The sequence below is a fragment of the Poecilia reticulata genome, chromosome 18 (genome assembly GCF_904066995.2).
Source record: "Poecilia reticulata chromosome 18, P_reticulata-male-v2, whole genome shotgun sequence".
In the NCBI taxonomy this organism is placed as follows: Eukaryota; Metazoa; Chordata; class Actinopteri; order Cyprinodontiformes; family Poeciliidae; genus Poecilia; species Poecilia reticulata.
This window is the reverse complement of record NC_088847.1, coordinates 2636920-2662794: the sequence shown is the minus strand read 5'-3', so window position 1 is coordinate 2662794 and position 25875 is coordinate 2636920. Positions and strand designations below refer to the sequence as shown.

General features: G+C 39.3%; 1 protein-coding gene across 2 annotated transcripts in view; it reads right to left on the bottom strand.

The window, feature by feature from the left end:
* map4k2 (mitogen-activated protein kinase kinase kinase kinase 2) overlaps positions 1-25618 on the bottom strand; it is a 36749-nt gene extending 11131 nt beyond the window's left edge. For both annotated transcript variants that reach the window (XM_081599219.1, XM_081599220.1), the window contains exons 1-16: positions 25329-25618; positions 17846-17903; positions 16405-16495; positions 15294-15358; positions 14928-14983; positions 14351-14398; positions 14210-14252; positions 13447-13519; positions 11137-11268; positions 10945-11007; positions 7655-7736; positions 7180-7296; positions 6531-6609; positions 3051-3109; positions 2914-2960; positions 618-656 (exon numbers count right to left, since the gene is read on the bottom strand). In XM_081599219.1, coding sequence (XP_081455345.1) covers positions 618-656; positions 2914-2960; positions 3051-3109; positions 6531-6609; positions 7180-7296; positions 7655-7736; positions 10945-11007; positions 11137-11268; positions 13447-13519; positions 14210-14252; positions 14351-14398; positions 14928-14983; positions 15294-15358; positions 16405-16495; positions 17846-17903; positions 25329-25421 — 1145 coding nt within the window. In that variant the 5' untranslated portion in view covers positions 25422-25618. The remainder of the gene's footprint in view (positions 1-617; positions 657-2913; positions 2961-3050; positions 3110-6530; positions 6610-7179; positions 7297-7654; positions 7737-10944; positions 11008-11136; positions 11269-13446; positions 13520-14209; positions 14253-14350; positions 14399-14927; positions 14984-15293; positions 15359-16404; positions 16496-17845; positions 17904-25328) is intronic.
* Between the last annotated feature and the right edge of the window lie 257 nt (positions 25619-25875).

Below are 25875 nucleotides of genomic sequence, written 5' to 3'. Positions count from 1 at the left end.
CAGCTGAATCTGTCGGCCTTGTAAGCAGAGAGAAAATGTAGAAGCCTGCTTTAAGCCAGCTGGCAGGCAATGCTCTGCACTGGAGGGAGAGAGCTGCACCACGGTCCATAAACCCAGAGAAAACATTCTGACATCTACGCAAGCATCTCATGACAAGGACTTTAAACTAAAGCAAAAGCATGAAGATTTCAGTGGTTTTGTCAAATCAATGTTTTAAATCCTTTATATAACCTCATACCAATACCATGCCTAGTCAAATCATTCAATTAGATCCAGGACAAGCAACACGACACCAAGCTTGAGGCAGACGCTGGGGAGCTTGAAGGTAGGACAATAGCAGCACACGGACCAAACTCTGACGGAAACGCCACAATGAAGCAGACAAAGGAGCCCTCAAAGCTGAGAACCACTGGGCCTGTCCTGGTTGGAATCTGCACCAGTTCACGTAGTTTGAGGGCGATATTAAGAGCACATGAACACAAACCTGAAGATTATGGCAAACACACTGACATTAGCTGACAAATGCATCATAATAATACCAACTGGAGTGGTTTATTTCAGGTGGGATGGAAAAACAGAGCTGTTAGGAGAGGCTGGAGCAGGCGGGCGTGGCCTACCTCATCTGCAGGGCTTGCTCCACACATTCCAACAGGCTCCTGCAACAGGAAGACCCCCGGTGTTTATCTGACCACAGGCCTCAATCGGCCAGAACAATATGAGGGAGTAAAACCAAAGGTCCTCTTCTAGCAAGCACTGATTACCTCAACTGACGCCTGGATTCTTTACTTTTTCAATCTTTTTGCAATATGGCTCTGAAAATACCTGAAGTTTGGATCAGCAGGAAGTCCTGTCCTTTAATATTGGATGTCTCAGTTCTTGCAATTTAAAAAGGGACTTTTAAGATTTGTATACATGGTGTAACATTTTTATCTGCGCAAAAACAAAACACGACAACTGGCCTGAAAAGATGCAATGACCCAATCATTACTGTACCTGGACATGTCTAACTATCAGTGCAGACGGCTGGACTGGACGTAGAAATGCAGAATTCTTGCTGACCGATTGAGTCGACTCAGCGGCTGCCCCTTCTTGCACTGACCTAATGATTTTGGAAAAGGTTCTAATGTTTAGTGGATATTTTGCACAGCTGTGCTGGAAACCAGAATCAGACTGGGACTGGCAGTGTGGTGTGGGATCCTCACTGTTCATGAGGCGTGAAATCGAGGGAACATGTCCGTGAAGCGGAGAGGACTTTCACTATTATGGAAGCAGGATGCTCACAATAAGACAAGAAAAACCTTAAGGATCCGCAATCATTTTGTTCTGGAAATACAACTCATTAACTTAAAGAGTCTCAAGTTGTCCTTATGTTTTCATTTTAAATATTTTTCTCACAAAGGAAACATCTTGATATCACGAATCATTTAAAACAGACTGTAAGGATTAACTTTCCTATATTTTTTAATTTAACATACGTAGTTTTGCTGATATATTGTGTTGATAAAGATGTGCTGTAAACTGTAATACTTGTTACTTACAATAAACACATGAGGAAAATATTGCATTGCACTTCTGGCTGTATACTTCGGGTCGCTGTCCTGCTGGCAAAGTCGCTCACAAGTTATTTTTTCCAAAGCTAGGTCAAGTCCCTGAGGGACAAGTCCAAGTCAAGTTTCAACTAAAATAAACAGTTTATCATCAAATTCATGACATCTAGGTCACCTCTAACTCTGCACTACTGTAGGTTAGAATTTTGCTGTTTGTTCTTCAGATCATTAAATAAATGTTTGATAATTATCAGTCTATTTTATATATACATAATGTTGTTTTTTTAATCTTTTAACATTTATTTCTTTATCCAGAAATCTGGTAGTGACTGATTTGTATTATTATTAAAAAGGATCCAATCTAGTATTTATCTTCACAATTATGTATTATTTCTGTTGGTCTATCATATTACGTCCTACAACACACTTATGATTTTAATATGATACTTTTGCAGTAAACTGTATATTTGTTAATATTTCCAAAATGTCTAAGCAAAGTTGCTAGGTGAAGTGTGTAATGGAACACTCATTTAATTTTATAAATCTGATTTGTTTTGTATTGAACCAAACAGGAGTAAACATAATCATTCCATAAGAACAGAATATGATTTGGGGTGACAAAAAATAATGTTCCTTATTAACACTTCTGTGTGGACCTTCAAAGGCTGCATCAAAGTAAGATACTGTTGTTGTTGTTACTGTAGTGTTTACTTGAAGCTCACTTGGGTTTTTTTCTGTCCCTGTTCTTGGCTAATTGCAGGAACATCAGCTTTGGTCACTAAAACTGGATCAACTGTCAGTTTATTTACATTCTACCTGGTCATGCGTGTGCATTCATAGGGAACAGTTTCATTGCTGACAAAGTGCATGACTACAGTACAGATTGGAGCAAGAATTGTCTGAAATAAAGAAACATTCCCAGGCGCAACACAGGATAGGTTTGGTCATTCCTGCAGTCACTGACCCGATGACTCAGCTTGTTTTCAGAACAGACCCTGAAACTGTAACTGTTCTGAAACAGTACGGCCAACTTAAACAGTAGCCTCTTTAAATTGATGTTTTAAAAATCCCAAGACTTAAACAACATTTTCTGTGATAAAATGATCCGCTAAATTATGTAATAAAGACATTTGACTGTCTTCTGGAAATAAACAAACCATTATCTGTATGTGTATAAAACACATTAAACAATAAAAATATAGACTGTAAGTGGATAAGAAATATTCGTCTTCCACAGTCTTTACCCCGCTAGGTTCATTCGGAGAAAATCACTTTGTCATTTAAAAGACACATTAAATAAAAAATAATCACTTTCCCCCATATGTTTTAATACGGAATAAGGATTAAAAGGAACAAAACAACTTACGGTGAGTTCTCTTCATCTCCAGACATGCTCCAGTCATCATAGGAGCCCTGCAGAAAGCAGAGCAAAAACACAGCCATCAGTCATGTTAATGAAGTGCCACATATGACATCAGTAGCAGAGCAGTCAGAATCCATTACCAAGTCAGGATAAGGCTCTGTGACTTTTCTCAGTGGACGTCCAAACTTTATTTGGTCAACTGCAAAGAGAACATCAGAGTTGATATGAATTCTGTCGATGAACATGTTTGTACACAGATTTTACACAGCAGCTCAGTGGATCAGTAAATGTATCACTTGTTTTTTTCTGCTCTGACTCGACTGAGATGCAAAGTGTGAAGATTGTGTTTGTCGTCTAACCACAGCGAGCCTGAGCTGACTTCACAGAGCCTTTGAAGCAGCAAATGAGGAAACCGTTAAACCAGAAAGCAGAAGCTGCTGTCTTATATCATCCCAGTTAACCCTCACAATGTTTCTGATCGTCTGCTTCAGGCCAGGAGGAAGGATTAGCACCAAATGCTCTGCAGTAGTTTTCTTAAACTTAACACTATGTGGGAACTATAAATAGAACAAGAAAATGTCAGGATTTTGCACATCATGTTCCTTTAACAAATGAAAGTACATGCTTGGGATATTTTTCCTCTTCTCTGGCAGTCAGTGAGTTTACTAGCTGTGACGTGAAGATCAACTGAGAGTTCAAACACTCTGCTATACCAACATGAACATGATGTGCCTTTTAGACACATTGCGCTGCCGTATATCAAAGCTCTTTGGTTTGAAAAAGTTGATTCTCCACTACAACAACCATATCACTAAAGTACTCAGCAGAGAGACATAATCACCACAACAATAAAAATTCAGACTGCAGCACATTAACCTCAGGTTTCCTCCTACTGTAATGATTCAATACACAGTTAAACACAGAGCAAATTTTCACTGGAGATGAAGGAGGTTTCCTCTCTTAAGTTGACAGATCTCTCTGTGATTATAGCCATGGTCTGGTTGCTATGCATGTGTTGGACCACAAGGAACAGAGAGACTGGTATAAAGGCTGTGAGTCCCAGGAGAAAGAGACAGCGTGATCATGTGACACAGTAAAAAACCTCTCTTCGTCCCATCATCACACATTGGACGAGATGTCTGCACACCTTAACCCCCTGTCTCCCTTCCACCAGGGGAGAACACTTTCTTTGCTGTCAAAGGGAGAAATCTCCCAGGATCCAAAGTAACTTCAGAATACGGTTAAAGCATCCAGTGTCTGTATCCTGGCTGAAGGAATAAGACGCTGGTTTATTCATAACTCGGAAGAAGGAATCTTTGAATTGTAGGTTCTCCAAACAGAGACATCGTCTGACTGTGTTACTGAATTGATGTTCCTGCTGCTCCTTCCACACTTGCTCCAGCCTCAGAGATAAGAAGAGAACAGCTTCACTTTTTATTTATCCCACCTTCCCGAGAGAGAGAATGAGCAACACCTCCACAAGCTGACCTCATCACTAGCCAAGAAGCCTCCACCTTTATTCTGAAACGACGCTCCTTCAGCTGCTGGCTGACAATTCCCTGGTTTTCCCCACAAACGCTGCAGTTTCACCAGGAAATGCTGCAAAAGCCCCTCTGACTACAACACAGGTGGAGACTGCCTGGTTATTAAGGATGACTAAAGTAAGAGGTTATGTCTGGGCAGAGATGAATTAGCTTAGGATAAATAATTTGAATATTATTTCTGAATGTGTGTAACCTTTGTGTTTCGACAGTTGATGATTAAATCTGAGCAGTAAGCCAAACTTTATTCTAATAGGTTTGATCTCTTTGGTAATGTGAGCTTGTACATATTATTATTTTCTTTCTTCTATTTTTACCAACCTAAATAAAAAGGTTTTTAAAATGTGAGTTTGTTAAAAAAGAATTTCCTTTTTTTTCCATTTTTAAGTTAATCATAACCAAACCTGCTGTTGCACAATGCATATTCTGTGTAATTCCACATCTTACAGTTCACAAACTGCCAAACTGAGACACTGCAGCAACGCAAAGCCAAGGTGATGTAACTGCACAAAGCTTGGTGTATTGGGTGTGGTCAGTAGTGGTGAAGAAAATATCAGAGATCACACTCATGCTGTTCCATAATGTTCCTTGCAGCCAAATGGCAGAAAGTAAAGAAACAGGATCAGCAACACAGACCTGAGTCTACGAGCGAAAGTTTGGATGCGGACATGTCTACTTAATCTGTTATCTTTGTAAAATCCTGAGGGTTCCTGCCAAGAGAAATATATAAGGTTAGATTCTTTGAACATATGAACTCTGAAAACAATTAAAGTCCCAAGACACAGAACTTCAGTCTATGCTATAATGGAACTTGCAGCTTGTGTTACTGATAAAGGATACATTCTTCATTTTTGAAGGAATATTTATGAAGTTCTGAGCCAAACATTTTGTCAGCATGCACAGGCCTGCGATCCACCAACTCACCACATTCTTACCCAGCCCAGTTCAACACCGACACTTCAGACACAGAGCCAAGCTTTGCAGCAGTCGTCTGAGTCGCCTGAGCTCTGAATGATAAATCTGAGGTACAGGTGTTTGTGGCTTTTGTGTTAACACCAGACTGATGCATGACAAAGCGGTGGTCTGAGTGTCAGGCTAGTCTGTTACACCAGACACACTGTGCAGGCCGGCAGAATGAAGTCACTGGGTGAGTGCATAGAAGCACTTGTGTCTGTCACACAGCAGGCATGTTCTTAGTGCCATCCTCTGCCTTCATCCCACATGTACAGAGCAGCTACAGGACAGTAGCAGCCTGACTGAGAGCTTGTTGTGCTCCTCCCAAATATGGCTCATGCAGCTCTGGACACAGAGGGTCATGGGAGACAATGAAGCCACTTTTCAGCAAGTACAAGCAGCAAACACAAGAATTTCTCCGTCTGCTATACAAGAATCACCATCAAGTGTAAATTCACATACAATGGAGTTCGAAAACAAACTGGACTTTGTTACAGAAAATATATCGACATATAAAACAGCCAAACTGACTGAAAGTTAAACATGTTGGGAAACATTGATGATATTTTTCTCTTTCTGACATCTACTGTTAAACCCAAAATTATTCATGCTCCAAAAATATTTAGATTTAAATTGTATTTTATTCAACCAAAGAGTTTGTTTCTGACAATAAATTAGACAAAACATTGCAATGCAATCTTTATTGGCATTACAACAGTCAAGTCCTGGTTATGGTTGATGTGCAGTATTTTGTGTGTATTTGTATGATTTATTGATCTTTGGTGATAAGCTTCAAGGTTTTCATGTTTGAAGGCTTCCTGCCATCACTCTAAGCATCTAAAGCTGCCTCCACAGATTCTCTGTCAGACAGATATGACGAGAGCGATGTTAGACCCTCCTGCATCAAGGTCAGAAACAACTGGAAGCAGAAACCAAGAGACCAACATCTAAAGAGAAGACCGGGACAGGAAAAACCTGCTTCCATCAGGTTGGACTGTTTGGATTGTGACTCATGTCTGCATGTGTGTGTGTGTGCGTGTGTGTGTGTGTGTGTGTGTGTGTGTGTGTGTGTGTGTGTGTGTGTGTGTGTGTGTGTGTGTGTGTGTGTGTGTGTGTTGAACTCACATTGTTCTTCAGACAGGGTCCTCTCTACAGGCAGATGTTTTCCTGCTGACTGAATCTTATCTGGAGACATTTCCCCAATCTGTCAACAGCAACAGACCCATCAGTGTTTCACACAGGGATGGCAGTAATAACACAGAAAACGAAACGAAATTTAACTACAGTGCTGTAAAAACATGTTCATCTCCTTCCTGATTTCCTTTGTTTTTGCATGTTTGTCACACTTATTATTCACAAATGGTGAAAACATGGAACAGTGGTGACCCAGTAGCGCTCAGCCAACCATAATCAGTGACGACTCATCCAAGATTTCACAAACAAAACCACAACATACATCAGATCCATAAGAAAGGGATTGTTATTAGCACATTTATCAGAAAGTACATGAGTTTGATTGACTAAGACTTTTCTCCCAGCTCTGATTAGCTGTTTTTAGTTAAGTGGTGCATTTCTTCAGACTGCAACAGCAGCACAGGAAGGAGGTGGAGGAGATCAATCCTATCACAGATTATCTGTCTCTTAACATACTGTCACAACATGGTGGAAGTTTTAGCAAATATGTATAAAAACATATTCTTTGTAAAAGTTTCATTATGCAGCTTTAAAGAAATATTTAAATGTTGCTGAGCCCTGATGAGTCTCAGTCACTGACCTCCAGCTCGCTGTCATCGATGCTGTGTGTCAGAGCGCTGTGCAGCTCTGGGTTGTTGGCCATGTCCAGCAGCTCAATGATCAGGTTCCGGGTCAGCAGCTGGGTCACAAACGGATGCTGAAACCACAGCAAGATATGCTGAGCTTTTCCATCAATGGTTCAGAGACACAAGCCACTGCTCTAACAACTGCTTTACAGTTTTTCTGAGCTGAAGAACTAAACAAAAACTAAGCAGTTTTTGTTTAGTTCTTTAGAAAAATTTAGAACTACATTCTTCTTGCAGTTTTCATTACATCATTTTAATGCTTTACAATATAAATTCCATCTTAACTTCAATCCTTTCTTCAGTCACAGAACCTGTCAGACTTTTTTCTGTCTGTATAGCTGAAGCTCAAACTGAGCTCATGAATATTCAAGACATCTTTTTGTAAACTTTAGTGGCTGATTAATTATAAAGTAGGAAGAGCCATCTAACCTGCAGCAGTGTCTCTGATGAGGGTCTTTTACGGGGGTTTTTATTGAGAGCCATCTTCACAAAGCTGTGGAAACCTGCAGACCTGCAAAGAGAGGAGAGTGACAGGAGGAATGAAAACAACAGGTGAGAACATTCATTATTTCCATGCATAATATGATTGTGAATAAAGTATAAGCACTTTAAATAATAATGTTAGGCCCAAAGACAAAAAACGTGTTAACACCGTCAGTTCTCTCTTACAGAAGTGAGCAACAATGATTTTGATTATAAACAGTGAAAATGATAGACCGACCGACCGACCGACTGACCGGCCGGCCGGCCAACCCACTTATCCCTGCTGGTTATGAGTGTTATGCCCACTCATACCAACACCAACATGAGGGATGTTGGTGTCTATCTCTTTCAGTTACCAGGTGACAGGCGGGGTCACCCTGGACAGGTCACCAGTTCATCACAGGTCATAGATTATTCATGTTTTCTTTTACAGAAGCATACTTGTTTGATCATAACTGAAGTAATTCCTTACTTGTTAAATCATACATGCTCATTATTACATATTAAATGAAAATAGTTTCAGTTCAATGAGATGTAATTTTTGACATTGATTTTGAAGAGAACATAAGCTTACAATAGTAAGAGGAGCTGTCCACAAATAGCCAGGGAAAAAGAAGTGGGAGAAAGGTGAAAGTTCATGCACACTGCATGGAAAAGATTAGGTCATTATTTACCCAAACAGCCAATAAAGTGAGCCTGGCAACAGAGCTAACCAATGAAATGGATCTGTATGTTGAAAAACCTTATAAAGAGGAGAAAAGTAGGAGGAAGTGGTTGTTTCCTTCAGGCAGACACTGAGCTATGATCAAGATGGACAAAGAACCCTGCAGCAGGACCAGAAGCCCCGGGGCCACAGATGGGCTGAACACTGGGCTTTGTAACCTCTAAGTTCCAAAGACTGTGGCTCAAACCACAAAGACAAAGAATGTGGTCAGTGAGAATCCATCAGAGGAAAAGAAGACTGAACTCCAGTGTGCCTTCCACTCAAGGAATCTTTAAGTCATTTTCCAGAAGATCCAATCTGACTGTGGTATGAAAACTGCTCTGTCTCCGAAAGCCTCCACTCAGCATCCTACAGTTCCAGCATTAGTGAACGGCAGGTTAGTTAAACTGATTTAATTTTACTCTTTGAATCTGCACTACTGAATTAAGCTGCACTTGCAAATAATTACTGAAGAAGCATCTAAAATCTTAGACTTGGGCCTTCAATTATTTGAGTCGCCTTAATCTTTAGTTTTTTAGTGGTGGTAAAAATGGTGTTTAGGTATGGTTCAAAAATTTATTAGAGGTTTCTAAATGTTGTCTTAAGCCCAATGTAATTAAAACAACATCCCTGAGGCTCCATACGAGTCACTGATGATGCCTGACTCAGAGTCAAGAACAAGTTGCAAAACAGAAAGATATCGACCGTTAATGGGTGAGGTCTGTGAATCCTAGCTGACCGCATGGCGACTTAATCTGACTAATTTATTGAAGGGAGAGGGGTGGGGCTCAGACCTAGGTGGGTCTTCCTTAGTAAACCAGAAAGATGGATTTTCTTCAGATCCAGATCAGGGTAAAACTCAGCAGGTTTAGGAATCTCGGTAACCAGATGAAGAGCTGATGTTAACCTCTCAGGGTAAGGAGTTGGTTGAAGCAGCTTAAAGAGTCACAGTTAGTCTTTAACACCGCTGAGGAACACTGGCTGAGCAAAAGGCTTGAGACAAGGAACCTTTTATTATATCTGATAAATATTCAAATATAGTTTTAAACTGACAAAGGCTTTAAGGTTTTGGTCCTGTAAAAATATTAACCCTTTTCTAAACAACTGCCTCCCAAATTCTGCTGCTTGACAATCGAAACTGATTTTACTGCTTTAAATCAAACTCTGTGTTTTGATAGTATGCCAAAAGTCAATTACTGAATCCCCCAAACCATGAGAAATCCTAAACTGGGTTTTCTCTAATTTCTTGTTGGTAAAGGCCAAATGGAAAGGAAGACATTTGGTTAGAGTTCAATGTGGCTTTCCAAGTAAGCCTGAATGATCTTCAGTGTGGGTGAAAACCAGGGCATCTGGAGGTTAAAGGAGAGAAAGAGGCTTGTATGTGTAGAAGCTTTGCTATGAGGCATGAGATGGGAGTGGGAGGCCAGGTGTGGTCTTTTTCCCAAACGTTTCATTAGTACCACTTTAACAGTTGTCCCCTGGCTGCATGTGGACATACTAATAATATAAACCACAATTTCTAATTCTTCAAAATTTGATAGTCCCTTCATAAAACATAAGACATGTCTTTTGTCCAATTCTTGTGTAAAGTGTAATTTGTTTTTTTTTTTCTTATTTCAAACATGCAAATATTAAACAAAAAGAACTAAATACAATGTAAACAAAGTAACCTCAAACCTCCACATGCGCCACACACTCTCATACACTGGAGCTGGGGGGAGTTTGTATTCACTGAATTCCACCCCACTTTAGTTTTAGTTAATAAGTCTACACATCAATACTCCTAAATACAACATATAATCAGAGACTATAACTAAATAATAGTAATATAACCATGTCAGGCAGCCAGTCCTTTATTTGACTGTTTCAAACTCACTCATCTAAAAGCACAAGTTTTTAGTTCAGTGTTTTTTTCCATAAATTTCTCCATTTTGCTCAGAAGTTTTAAGCACAGATTGAAAGGTGTGCTGAAAAATTATACAAATTTCTATTAGAAAATGAAGAAAAAGAAACTAATGTCTCTCTGTGACAGACAGTAGCAATGCCCCAGTAAATGGCCCCAAAGCCTCGTGATTTCCTGGTGTCTGCCAACAGGCTTATCACAGAAATGATTCATTTGAAGGACAACAGGTTTTAAAAATGAGATATTCCATCAGAATAAAGTAAATCGATTTAATTTTTTCCTTTGTTTCACCTGTAAGGCCTATATGAACATTTGTTTTATTCACAGAATTTTAATTACCTTTATATTCCATGTTTATTTTATTTTATATTTACTAATAAAAAAAGAAGATTATCTTCTAATTTCTCATCACTATTGCAGACTGTCTATATGTCAGCTTTCTGGATTTAGAATGTAATCCATGTATAAATTCTGCTAAGAAAGATTCCAATAAGAACAAATTATAATCTAAAAAAAGTCAGACTGTAGTTTAGTAGGATAGTTTCCTGTTTTACAGAAAGGTTCATCTTCATCTTTGGACCATTTCACCTGCTACTCTACATCATTTTTAAGCAGCTCAGTAAAACTCACCACTTGGCTTTTTCCTTTAGTTTTGGAGGCTGGAAACTGCTTTTGGACATCAGCATCAATGCTCTGAAACACATTTCATTACAGAGGATAAATTGACCTTTATTGCTCGCCATAATGTGTTTTCTGCATTGTTCTCTGGAGTCTGGTTGTCTCCTGTCTGAGTCACTCTGCCAGCTGTCTGTGCTGACTCACCTCATTGGGTGGAGGTCAAACATGGGCGGCTGGAGCTCAGCCAACTCGATGGCTGTGATGCCAACAGCCCAGATATCACACAAGTGGTTGTAGCCGCCCTTCTTCTCCACTGCAGCCACCTCTGGAGCCATCCTGAACAGGGAAAGGGGAGGTGACTGCTGGTCAGACCAGTGAAACCAATGGTCATAGAGTGAAGTATACACTTTAGGATCCACAACACATCAGAGTTTAAGGTTTTCTGAGTCAGCTGACAGAGCAATGTAACAAACAACATATTTTAAAACAGATTTTACACACTCTATAACCCCCATATGTTTACGTTGTATGCTGGTTGTTTGGATCCACTGGAGCTGGTTCTAATAAAAGAGGAAAGGTTCTGTGTGCTCTGTAAGTTTAGTCCTGCTGTTAGTGTGTGTGAGTGTGTGTGAGAGTGTGTCTTTTGTGTTTCTGCTCCTGCTGTTTCCGTACAAGGTTCCAAAATCAGTGCAAGCTTCAGCACCAACACAGAGAGAGAGAGAGAGAGAGAGAGAGAGAGAGAGAGAGAGAGAGAGAGAGAGAGAGAGAGAGAGAGAGAGAGAGAGAGAGAGAGAGAGAATGCTCTCACATTCCTGTCTGGTGGGAACCAGTCCTTATCTCACTCTGCTGTAGATCAAATAGATCTCTTCAATGAATCATTCTGGATGGTGGTGCTGTTGGCAGGTAGGAACTTCAGTAGCAGTCAGTCTTGCAACAAATCTGAAGAGGCTTCTGACTGAAGACTGTTGCTATGTGACAGTTCTGTGTCTCTGATGACATGCTAACAGCTCAACATCCATGAAATGCAGACCAGATCTGTGTCTCGTCGTCTGATTAGAAAGCCGGGTGTGTGCAATATTTCTATAGCAACGGACCATTTGCTATAGTCCTTTGCTATATAAAGAGTGGAATAAGAATAGTAATATATACTGCTCAAAACAATAAAGGGAACACTTAAACAACACAATATAACTGCAAGTAAATCAAACTTCTGTGAAATCAAACTGTCCACTTAGGAAGCAACACTGATTGACCCGACGAGGGTCCCCGTTGTCAATCAGTGTTGCTTCCTAAGTGGACAGTTTGATTTCACAGAAGTTTGATTTACTTGCAGTTATATTGTGTTGTTTAAGTGTTCCCTTTATTTTTTTGAGCAGTGTATTTCAAGTGTTATGAACTTATATTTTACATGCTAACATAACATTAAGCCAGTTGAACAGTCATGATAAAATGCTCAAGTTCACACAGAGCTGGAAGAACAGATGAGAAAGAGAGGAAAAATAAAATGGGCATGTACTGCCATCTGACATGCATCTCTGCATATACTGTATGATATTAATGTACCTTGTAATTTTGATGAAGTAAAGCTCTGTTGAGTGTTTTAATTTAAGACTGGGATTCTTCCACAAACCCATGAACACAGCTGAAGAACATGAACAGCTCTGTGGTGCACAAGACTTCCTGCAAGTCTCAGAGGATTTCTGAGGATATTTTTCAGATTTTCATTTCAGTTCAAGAAGAATACTTTGCATGGAGAGCAGTAATTTCTTCGAACGTTGAGAGAATACACGAGGAGGAAAAAAAAAGAAAAAGTGATAGGTCTAAAAACTAACAGGAATGCTAACCTGAATGTTTAACACAATCCAGACACATCCTTGATAAAGCTACTTCATTTATCATCTTGGGAAATTGTCTTCTTCATGTAATGCTGCTGTTTTAGTTTTGCAAACTTAAGTCAAGAATAAACAACCAATGTCCAAAAAAACCCTCTGAAATATGTTTAGAAAGCCTGGAAAACTCTTTTCAAAAATGTCTCTTTAGCTGGAAAAGAAAAAGAGCCGAGGCCTGGATTAAGAACAGTAGAGAATATTCCCTTCTTGGGAACGTTCCAACCTTAACTTCAGGAAAAAAAAAAAAGAAAAGCAAAGCGTTCAAATGGAATAAATGAGAAATTATAGAACAAGTATTTTTTACAGGAAGGACATACAATAATGAAAAAAAAAATTTTTTTAAAGTATAAAATATGTGTAAATGACATACTTAACCTTAAAAAATGTGCCTTGACAAACCGACATTAGTTGTCTGAAGTAAACAGAGGTTCACTATTCAAGCACAGTCTGTTAAATGAATCACTTAGTAACTCTAAAGACATGGAGTCCAAGCTGCTTGTTAGGCCAAACCTGCATCATGCTCTGCCTGTCAGACTGGAGTATGAAACATTAGATTGATTGCTTGAAGCATGAACTCCACTGTCTCCAGACACCTCCAACACATCAACAGTTTGGGTCAACTCACCAGTAAGGAGTTCCAATAAAAGACTTTCTTTTGGCCACTGAAGCGCTAATCTCTGCTGCCACTCCAAAATCAGCTACACACAGCAGGAAGAAGAGACAAACACACAGTCATGTTGGAGGCTGAAATCCAGCACAGATAGCTTCAGACATGCCATGGAGTCAACACTCTGGATGTGCACACTGCAAAAACGCAACTTCTTCCCAAGTAATTTTGGTCTAGTTAACTTAAAACATGCTCTTACTTCTTGCTGTAAGGTGTCTTGTAAGATCATTTTTTTCTGTATTATTTCAAGTTTACAGAGACATTTAGGTAACACTTTATTTGATGCATCAGACTGACTTTTAGTGCAACTTTGCATTAAAAGTGTCATTATTTACCGAATGACACTTCATGACAACACTTGTAAACAGACATGAAGACTCCTTCATCTTCATGACAGGTGTTAAGTTATGTTTATGACACTGTCATGTCAGTCTTATGCACAACCCGTCAAATAAAGTGTTACCTAAATATCTTTGTAAACTTGAAATAATACAGAACTAAATTATCTCACAAGTAACCTTACAGCAAGAAATGAGGCCATATTTTAAGTCAATAATTGCTTAATATTGATGAAAAAGTTCTAGTTCCACTGGCAGATTGTTTCACTCACTTACATGAGAAAACTGTCTTGTTAGAAGTGAAATAATCTACCAGTGGAACTAGTGCTTTTTCATGCAGTGTAAGTGTCTGTGAAGGTGTGTAAGTGCAGATCTCTACTTGCCCAGCTTGACGTCACCTCGTTCAGTCAAAAGGATGTTAGCTCCCTAGAAGATGCGGACACACATCTAAGTTTGCATACACAGCATATCCCACAGCTTACCAGATTTTATCACTACACCAGTCAGATGCAGAGATGCCATACCTTTATGTCTCTGTGCATCTTGCCTGTTTCATGCAAGTGATACAAACCCTGAAAAAAAGGCATAAAGTAATTTAGATAAACTCCATACAAATGTAGTTTTTATTATGAATTATCTTAATTCAAGTATGTTAAAGATGACGGAAGATTCAACTGTCAGGGAGATCCAGATCTATAAAGCATCCGACTCACCATCTAAAACAGTTAAGCAGCAAATCTAGAACCCAGAAGAAACGGCCGTACTGGGTATGTTGTCAAGACAACCTGGTATCCCACCAATTACACAACAAGAACCACCAACATTGTGTCATAAAGTTAGACTGTTGGATATGAACTGGGGCTGTTTGTCTTGCAAAGAGCATTGAGATAACATTAGAACTGGTGCTACATTACAGGGAAGGTCATTATGATTCATCCATAAGAGGATTAACAAAGCCTGATTAACCAGTGAAGACCATAGAGTCTATCATGTGCCACAATGACAGTAAGACAGTAAAGTTTAGCTGGTCGTCTGCAGCAATATTTCTGTTTAAAGTTAACTTTAATAAAAATTAATCAGCAATGAGCCAAAAAGCCTTACCTGAAGGGTTTCCCTGCACACGAATGCGATCTGTTTCTCTTTTAGTGGACCCGTCACTGCAAACAACAGTTTGATTAACAGCTTAGAGACCAACAAACACTGAATGTTTTTCTTTTTCTAAAGTTGGCCTTTCTTTCACAATAGTAAGAAAGGGGAAGAATTCTGGAATTTGCTAATTATAATGTTTATTGTAAGTTTACATCATACAGTTTGGGCTAATTTTATAAGATAAGTGCCAAAGTCTAAATTAAAAAGAAAATTCCACAGAATGAGAAACATATCAGAACAAAATGAATGTCAGTTAAACAGGACGACTTCAAGGTCAGCCATAAAAAGCACTAAAGGCGGATCTAAGTGCGTCCGTACCTTGGTACATGTCCTGAAGCGATCCCCCCCCACAGTACTCCATACAGATCCACAGCTTGGTGTTCCTGTGGAGACACAAACTTTTCACTGCTGCTGAAATGGCAGCTTAGAGTCAAGACATAAATAAATCCAACATGAATCAACTAATGTCAGACTCCTGGCAGCCTCACTGACGAGTTTCCAGCTTGTCTTTTAAACATGCTTTTTCTTCAGCAGTGGAGTCTTACATGATGAAAGTGCCTACAGGCCATGGTGGTTGGATGCATTACATGTTTTGTTTTTTTTAACAATTGTGCCTGCTAATTACAAGTCCTTCTGAAGGTCTCCCCTAGTGGTCTGTGGCTCTTAAACACTGATAATTATTTTTGCTCCACTGTATAAAATTTTGCAGCGATCAGCTGGACGAGCCCAGTTTATGGCTCAATAACAAACACTGCTCACTTTACAGAAGGACTGGATGGGTTGGATAATGATGTGGAATTGAGCAATGATATATTTGAGGCTCTTTGCCACCTTTCTGCAAATTATATTTTAGTTTAAGGATACAAATGGCAGGAAAATCCAGCCAGATCAGGTGAACCTTATTTCAGTTTATTTATTTCAATTTCAGTCCTCACAAACCTAAGAGGACTGAAACTGAATTAAAAGGTGGTTCAACACAGAGCATGAGGGTCTAACAGTATACAACCAAAGAACCACAGCCTGTATAAACACCTTTGTATGTGTTTAGGATTTTCATATATATTCCCCCCCAATAAATGTGTTTTTCAGTTGAATTGGAAAGTGTACATGTCGTAGTAAATGTGCAGAATGTTTCCAAATGATTCAAAATCATCTATCAGAAAACATGACATCTTAACATGGGAGTGTAGAGGATTTCAACCTGAGCTCTGATTAATTCACTGCTGTAAAGAAGCAGCTTTTAATGTGTTACATATTTACTCTATCATGTAAGGAAGTCGATAGATACAGTAGGACATGCTGCTGCGCCGACTAAAACCAGCGGCTGAGGAATCCAGCTGCATCGTGGGGAAAATAAACATTAAACTGCCAAACATTTCCATCCGTGTACAATCCCAGTAGCTTCCCCCGTGTTATAAACATTCATCACCTGTGATAGCTGCCGAAGTAGGCCACAATGTTTTTGTGCTTGCATTCCTTCATCATGGTGATCTCCTGCTGGATGGATGTGATGTCATCACCTGTCCAGACAGACGTCTAAGTGAGTGTTTTCCTCCCAACTCTCATGTCACAAACACAGGGAGAGAAAATTACAGAGCTGGAAATCACAGACCTGCACTAACAGCTATAGGGTAGGATGCATTTATGGTCTGCAGAGGTTGGGCCACCTGTTTACTGTGGTGTTCTGTAAGACAGCCTGCAATTTCACCCACTCAGACGTTGCAGAACAATATTGTAACAGGACTTTATATGATGCTGCGTATTCTGAGGGTTTGAAAAATAGACACAGAATAAGATACAGTGGGTCTATGGGCCTGTAATTAACCTACCTGTTAGTTGGTAGGTTAGTCGCAGGCTCCCGTTGATTCTAATATGTCTTTATTCTGAATGTACCGTAATTCAATTCATTCATAATGTTCACCTAATTGAAAACGATTCACTTTCAGCCAAGGAGGAAAACACAAGCCAAACCAAATCCTGAGCCTCGTCCCTGTTTCATCTGTTGGGACAGAAAACATCATACTCTCGAAGTTTTCCTGCACTGAGAGTATACAGAATAACCAGGTGACTCCTTTTTTATACAACATCAGTCTACAATCATTGCATCTCTGACTCCCAGAATGCATTGGGCTTATGAAAAGTCACAGCAATTGTTTGAATACAAAGAGGGATGAATCTTTTGCCCTGTGATGGACTGGTGACCTGTCCAGGGTGACCCCTCTTTCATCAGACCATTGCATAAAAAGCCTTTTGAGGAAAACATTGCTCGTTTAGAACAAGCCGAGTTGTCAGCTGATCTCATTTGATCACGAAAAAGAAAATCTGACTAACCAAGGTAACCACCGATTAGAACACCTTGGAAGTGCACACTACACCAAGTTATTGCCAAATGAAAGCAACAGAAAAAAAACTCCGGCTTCCTCCCACAGTCTCATGACTGTCAGGTTAATTGGTCTCTCTGAGTCTAAATTCACCTACGGTGTGTGTGTGTGTGTGTGTGTGTGTGTGTGTGTGTGTGTGTGTGTGTGTGTGTGTGTGTGTGTGTGTGTGTGTGTGTGTGTGTGTGTGTGTGTGTGTGTGTGTGTGTGAGTGGATGGTTGTTTGTCCTGTCTGTCTCTGTGTTGCCCTGCGACAGACTGGCGACCTGTCCAGGGTGACCCCGCCTCTCGCCCAAAACGTTAGCTGGAGATAGGCACCAGCAACCCTCCCGACCCCACTGAGGGACGATAGTGTAAAGAAAGTGGATGGATGGAAGATAAAGTTTAAAATCATTTGATGGTCAATCTCAAGGATTCATAGGATTCAGTTCAGTCAGTGACTCAGTGTAAAACTGACTGGTATGAAATTTGTGTTTAAACTCTTAAACCTACCAGGATCCAGCTTGACGATTTTAATCGCTGCCAGTTCAGATGTCCTGATGCTGCGAGCCTGGAATAGAATAAAAATAAATGATGTCAAAAAGCTATTAAAGGAATCAATATATATACTTTAATAGCTTCATACTTTATACAATCAGACTGTAGATCAGTGTTTCTCAACCTTTTTTGGGCCAGCGCTCTCCTAGCCTTTATTCAGGTCCCTCACCGCCCCCCACCAAATAATTTGCAGGCTACCATTATTTTATCATCAATATTACCTATCATTATTGTAGATGTTTTGATTTTTGTGCTTGTTTCTGTATTTATCATCAAAAATAATTTCCCAGAGAACAACAAAGTCATGGGAATAGAAATTATTTTCACAGGTGTCTACAAAAAATGCAATGAACATTCAAGTTAAAATTGGTAGGTTTAACAGCAGCCAATCAGAGTGGAAAAAATATTCTTATTTTGTGCCATTTTCTAGTTGTTAAATATTCCACAAAATGACCAGATAAAAGATGTTCAACATGCCAGTTTAAACTTTGAACTATTTGCAAAACGACTGAGCTCTGCAACATTAAAACATGGATAGAACTGTAACTACATTAATCATAACTCTTCTTCTCTTCAGTGTTCGTCAGTTTCTGGTGGTGCAGCTCTGTGCTGCCTTCAGGAGAATGGGACATCAGAGTATCATCCATAAAACTTCACCCACATGGCATTTATTGTGCAAACCAGAGCTTTCAGTGGAAAAACAAAAGTTCCAGGTCCTTTTAATGCCATACAAATATGAGACAGAAACATGGATTATATCTTTATATAGACCTGTCTATTGATTTATAGATTAATAGTTTTAATGGACAGAAATTAAAAAGAACAAATCTGGTTCTCTGAACGCACCCTGGGGGGGCGGTACCGCCCACGATGAATGTCTGGGGAAAACCTGTACAGTGATTGGCTGTTTAATTTCAGTTCCAGCTTTAATCTCCTCCTTTATTCTCAAGAACTCTACAGTAAGTTGTTTTACAAACACTTTGATCCAGAGTAATCAAAAAGAAAAGAACTAGAGGTTTAAGTGTGGTTCTTCCACCATCTGGGCCAAACACAGTATCACACTTCATACAGAACGTATTTCCTCCTTCCAGAGTTCTTCTGATTCTTACTTTTCTGTCTCACTAAAAGGTCTAAATAAATGAGTCGGGTTCTTTCCTCTCATAAAAACCAATAATCCTTTGCATCTATGAAACAAAAATTAGGTTGACTGGAAAAATGTAGCCACAAGAAAAAAAATTCAAAAACAGAAGGAATGCCTGATGAAGCAGGACTAGATCAAGACTTAAAGAACAGTTCTTTTTGTGTGTGCATTCAAACAGCTATGACACATAAAACAGGGTTTAGAGTTTAGGAAGACGTGTCTCCTACTGCAACCACCTGTGTGCTTAAATGAACTTTTTTTAATGACAGGCAATTAGAGAGGAAATCAAGAAAATCAAGGAAATGATGGACAATCCTGAGCATCTTCTTCATGAAACATAAGAGTGTCTTCAGTCAGAGGCTTCTTCAAACTCACTGTAATACAGACTGTTTCTGCCCACAGCTATCAGCATCTACAACAACTCTTTGAAGAAACAAACTGCTGGCTGGACAAGTCTGGTAAAGCACAATTCATGGTTCAGTTACAGCAGGTCAGTCATGTCCAGATGTAAGAAAAACTCATACCAGAACACTGTTTGAATGAAGGTATGCTGCAGTTTCTTTTCTGCTGTGTTAGCAGCTAGTAGTGAGAACTAAACAACACACATATTGTAAAAAGTTTCACTTTTTTCTTGCTAATCTCCAGAATGTTTTCCCAAAAGTCTCGGGTTTAAAGATTTGGTTTGTTGGGTTTTTTTGTTGGTTTTTTTTCTAAGAAACAGAAGACGGGTCTTTTGCTGTTGAAGGTTGGCATAAATTGAAATCATAATTTGAAAACTGAAATATGTAAGAGTGACAGAAATATTTAAGAATGACAGAATGCAGATACAGAAGAAATCTGAGATGGTAGGTGCTTTTATGAGGCGCTATTTAAATCACAACAAAGTCACCATCTTTAATTTACATCACTGACATTTTTTGACAAATTACATATTATAAATATATAAATTTACATATTACATGAAGTCATCTCAAATGAAATCATCGGGATCTAATTTCCCTTTGGGATAAACAGTTATTAAACTAAAATCCAGATTTGATAAAGCATAAACTTTCTAACACAGAGAGCAACAGTCAAAAATCGAGACACTTGGAAATCCTGTCTGAGACATCTAGCTGCTTTGTGACAGAGGAGGCCTGATGTTAACCTGCAGAAGAAAAAGACGTTTTCACAGAGAAAACATGTTGCGTTGGTAGGAAGTGGGGGAGGAGAGGTGGGTGAGCAGCAGTGTAACCAAAGCACTGCCACTATTTATGTAATCATCATACAGTGCCACATGTCAAGACCAGCTCAAGTGGTTGACTTACGAAGCCTCATGTGGACTAAGATGGGTTTATCATGGCAGCCATGTTGAAGAATATGTAACAAAAAGACTTTTAATAATACCATATAGAAAGGAACAACTACATTGTTGACATAGTGAATCATGTCATTCACTATGTCAATGACAATTACTTGTATATTTATGTATATAAATATACACATATATAAACAACACAAATTGCCACAGGAGTCAATATTACTTATCAATTTAACACAAATAAAAACAACAGTTGACCAAAATCTTCACAATTTTGCCAACAACCATTAAGGTTTCTTGTATTCTGACTGATGGCAGCATAGGGGATTATAAAGAGCTTTCTCTGGGTTTCTCCATGGAGTCCTCCAAAGCTAAGCATTAGGACCCCAACATTTTCTCGTATGTACTTCTTTCTTGACAAAGTCAGTCTGTGACACATGGATAACCTTTCACAGTGCACCACATGGCACCCCATACATTCGGAAAACTTAACATCACAAAGTTGCATTCAAGGAAAGTGGAAAAAATATTCTTCAACTTCAAGGAACCAGTAAATGTTTAGGTATTTTTCTTTTCATAAGTCATGAATAAATGCTGAAAGTTATTTTCAAATATTTTAATTGAATCGTCCTCAGTTCTTCCTGAAATCATTAGTCATTCCCATTCACTAACATAATGACTGGTTTCTTTCCACTCAGGGCATCCATAACAAATGAGGTAAGAACCAATGGAACAAACAGTTTCCCTCAACAAAACCTGTAGCTTGTCTGATTTCTACTTCCTGTTTTCTTTCCTGTTCCACTTTAGAACTTCCTGTAGCTATAGTAATGATGATGTCATAAAGTGGTTTTTCAAACTAATGCTCAGTGAGGCTGCATACATACAGCAGGAGGAAGAGGACACTCCACTTCAGCAAACACCAAAACTATCTCATAACCAGAGATATATACAACTATTATTAAAACTATAATTTAACTAAATTGAGCCCAAACTTTTCTAAATGCTTAACAGGCAAAAAAAAGTCACAAAAAACAAACCAGTAATCTTGTGCTGTTTAGGTTTGTATCCATTGGCATAATGCGACACAGGGAAATGATATTCTTTAAGATTAAAATGAAAGTGTTTGGTCCGATGCAAGTATATGTGGGGTTTGAATCCTGGATGTGGAATCTGAACATGCTGCATGCCAAATGTGCATCAGCAAATATTCATGAACTTCAATAACACAAACACAACGTATATTTTACACGTGTACATTTGTTTAACCTAAATATTAGCTAATATACCTCTGAATATCATTTTGTCCAATAAGAGTTTCTCTAGTTATGTAAAGTGATTACTACTAAATCTGGGACCTGTACCTTAAACACATACAGTTTTGTCTTAACTAGAAGTGTTTTTAAAACAAACCTGATAATTGGATTTGAAAAAGCACTTTGTGACATCATCATTATTGTAGCTACAGGAAGCTCTAAAGTGTATTCTTGTATTTTCTCTTCTTATAAAGTGTCCTTGGGTGTCTTGAAAAGTGCTAACAATTAAAATGCATTATTATTTCTACTACTAATACTATTATTATTACTATTAACTTCTGGCAGCTGTGAGCAGGTACTCCAGAACTACTGGACCACATTCCAGTTCCTCTGCGTTTCCAGGTGATTCTGTGTGGACATGATGCCTGATGTGATTCTTCAGGTTTTCTACTGGATGAAGGTTCATAGATTGTTCTGGCAGCTTCATTCTGTTAATCTGAAGATGCTGCCTTACATGTTGAAGGACCATTTCCTTTCAACATGTAAGACAGTATTTTGATGTCTTCACAGTAGGAGTGCAACAGCACATAAATGCTACATATTTAAAATATGACTTAAAAGAAAATTTACTTCCTAGTCCATTGGCTCTTTTTTAATACTCCACCTTCAGGAAGTCATGACAACATGGCGCCTCTGTTAAACGTTTAACAGCATTTTTACCAGCGTTACTCTGAGAAGTATCTCCTATAATGAGCTCAGCAGATCCACAGTTTGCTAATTACTGCTGACTAGTCTGAAGGAACTGAGTGAGGGAGATGGTGTGGAAGATTTTCAGCCTTAGTACATTCCCCCCCATTCCCCTCCGGAGGAGAGAGAGAAGGAGTGGTACAGGGGAACATGAAATAATTCCAACCCTAAAGAATAACTACACATAAGAAGTAACTAGACTCACTACGAAAGGACTGAAGCAAAGAAGAACAGAAATAAGGCTGATCTGCTCAAACAAAAGGATCTAAGGAACAGAAAATAACAAAACAAAAACTAACTCAAACAACCAAAAATCATGACACGTTTAGGTTAAGGATGTACATGTGCCCACCCCCACACATGTGGACTAGATATGCAGGATGTTTTGACAAAATAAAAACATTTTCTCCACAAAAAAGGAGAAAAAAGGGAAATAATTTTTTCCCCTTTCTGGGGGAAAAATTATTTTCAATGTTTTAACAATAAAGATGAGCAAAAAAAAATCAAAAAGAAAAAATTCAAATCAATCATCCTGAAACCATCTCAAGGTCATTACCTTTATTTGACCTAAATTCAGTTAATGATGAACCTGCACTCAAACTGTATTTGTATAATATTTATAATTATATGACAGCGTCAGAAAAGCTTTGTGGTTTCTGAGAGCCACACACTGACACTTGTACTGAGTAACACCAGGATCTATTGACAGCCCACACAGTCACATGTCCAGAGATTTCTCCCTCCACGCCAGAAGATGCAGCTCCACCAAATCCACCAACAGGAGAAGTGGGAAGTCATAATGTGCTATTGTCTGTCACTGTATGTAGCGCTGCTCCCGTTCCCAGTTGAGACACAAGCCACAGTATGTTCAGCTGTCAGAGTAATACAAAGGTGCTGCAGACTGTCAGTCAGCTGATCAGAGGCTGAAGGTCTGTGGTCCTATCAGAGAGGGGGACCCAGCGGTCGCTCGGTACAATTTTACCTTCTGTCGGGTCTGTGCTGCTATATTTGGTTTGTACTTCTAATTTGCAACGTGTGAACACAGCACATTTAGTCAAGCAGTGGATGATGTGACAGTGTGTTCAGTGTCTCTACAGCTCCAGGCCAGATATTTCTAATGCTAAAGAACACAAACAGATAAAACTTTAGTGCCAAAAGGCACGCTGAGACCCGTCATCCAAATGCTTTTTGCACATACTTTTGTATTGAACACTGTAAAAACTCAACGGGCAGTTAAATCAGTACACTTCATATGTTAGACTGTAAAAACCTTCTCTTTCAAACTGAAATCAAGCTAAATGCAGCCGGTCTCAGCACACAACTGCTTCAACAAGATAAGAGCAACTAAAAAGAAAAAGAAAAAGATCTGTAAACAAAAACTCTTTCAGCATTTACACACCTGCCAATCTGCACACTGAACAAACCACCGGCTGCTAACTTAAAAAGCATCACTTCCTTTACCGCACAGAGAGTCTCATGGGAACAACAGCCGCCAGAGCAGTTTGAGAACATTTCAACTATTGGAAACTGAAACTGTCTCCTGGCTAAGAAACACTCATAGAACGACTGTTTCTGAAAACAGTCCAACATTCCAAACAATCAAACACTAGGCTGTCACCTGATTTTAACCCCAAACCAGAAATATTCTGTGGGCCAGTTGAGAAAAAATCCTGGTGTTTCAGAAGACATGAATGAATCTGGATCAGGACGGCTCTGCTTTATGTTTCTACAGCTGAATTTCATTCTGATCTTTCTGATCTCTTTAATTTAGCTTTAAGTTTGAGCTTATAGAAAAATTGATTACTGAGTAAAACACAACCAGCGTTTGCAAAGCAGCCAATCCAGCCATTTATTGTCTTTACATATTAATGAATATTTAAGGTATATTTGATGTGTGAAGGATTAAAATAGACAGTTCTAAGACGCTTGAGGAGGAATCTCAAATATTTGCAGATTGTAGCTGTTCACTATTCACTGTGCTCCCTTACATCTGTGATTCACTGGATTTCAAACTTCAGTCTTTTTGTGTTGTGCTTGTTGGCATAAACATTCCACAATTAATTGCTGATTTTAACTGATTAGCAAGGCCAACAAATGTAATCTATCTACGTCCCAAAACATTGTTGAAATGCTTCTGTTGGTGTTCAGAGTCTGGTGGGTTTAATTTAACAACAAGTTTGCCCATCACTAAATTCTACTCAACTTCCTATACAACCAACCATTGGACCTGCAGCTCAGATCATGTTTTTGTGGCTTATATTAAATGTGAAATGCAAACTAAACTGCAACAAGCAGCAATGGTGATGATTTTTTTTTCTGTTTACACCTAAACTCCTCAGCCGGATATGGAATCTGTGATGTGATTTTTTTTTTTTTAAAGAAAAAGAAGAAACAATACAAATTCTTGCCCAGTTTCTGCAGGATGCAGAAGGCACCGGGGTGTGCGACCAGAGCAGGATGTTTGCATCCTGACACTCAGATCAGAGGAAAAAGACACAATGCTGTACATTTTCTAAAGCAGGCAATAAATTGCCTGCTTAAATTGGACATTTATGTGGCATGTAATAAGTTGCTGAGATGATATCGGCCCCATACAAAAAAGACAAAAAAGTGATTTCCATCTGAGATGAGGAGCTTAGAGAGTTTTAACAGAGGGAGGCTGGAGGCTCCGCAGGAGTCAAGATGACAGGACAGGAAGATTCTGACAGGTAAAATACCCACAGCCACGTCCCGAGTGGATCAGATCAGATCAGATCAGATCAGATCAGATCTGATCTGATCTGTTGGAGGGTGGAGGGAGTTTGGACTCCATGGTGGATAATAACCCCAGCAGCTCCAATCTGGTCTGGTTCTCCCCAAACAAACAGGTTCACTGTCATGTCAGGAAGTTAAACTTCCTGTGCGCTTTCTGCAGATCGTTAACAGTTCACGTTAACGATCACACTGGCATGTAATTACCCCAATGCCTCGGTGAAAACATGCCTTTAACACGTTTACCTTGAACACATCTCCGTAGGTTCCGCAACCAATCCGGTGGATGAGCTCGTAGTCCTCCAGGGGGTCCAGGAAGGAGACCCCTATCCTGTCCATGCTGGGAGGCACCTGTGGGGCTCAGACTGAGCCTCTCTATTTCCACATCCTAAGTCGGATCGATGGAGAAAGCAGATCCCGGTCCTGGTGGAGCCTGGCGGGGTGATGGGGGCTGACTGCTGGCTGCTGCTGCTGGATCAGTCCAGGCGCTGATTTCTGACTGCAGAGTCTGAAAGCACAGCCCATCCTGAGGCGCAGGAACCGCAGCACGCATGAGCAGAAACTGCACTGTAAAATATTTCAAACTGGCTCCGCAGACAGTTCAAACGACTGCGGCGTGTTTAGATCAACAAATATTCACTTTAACGAGCAAATACCTGATAATCTCATCAGAACGTTCTGAAATGGAGGGAAACCGGTAATACCGTTTTTACTAAATTTGTCTCATAAAGCCCAATATTATTTGTTTTGATACTTCAGTATTTTTTATAGCTTACAAACACACACGCACACG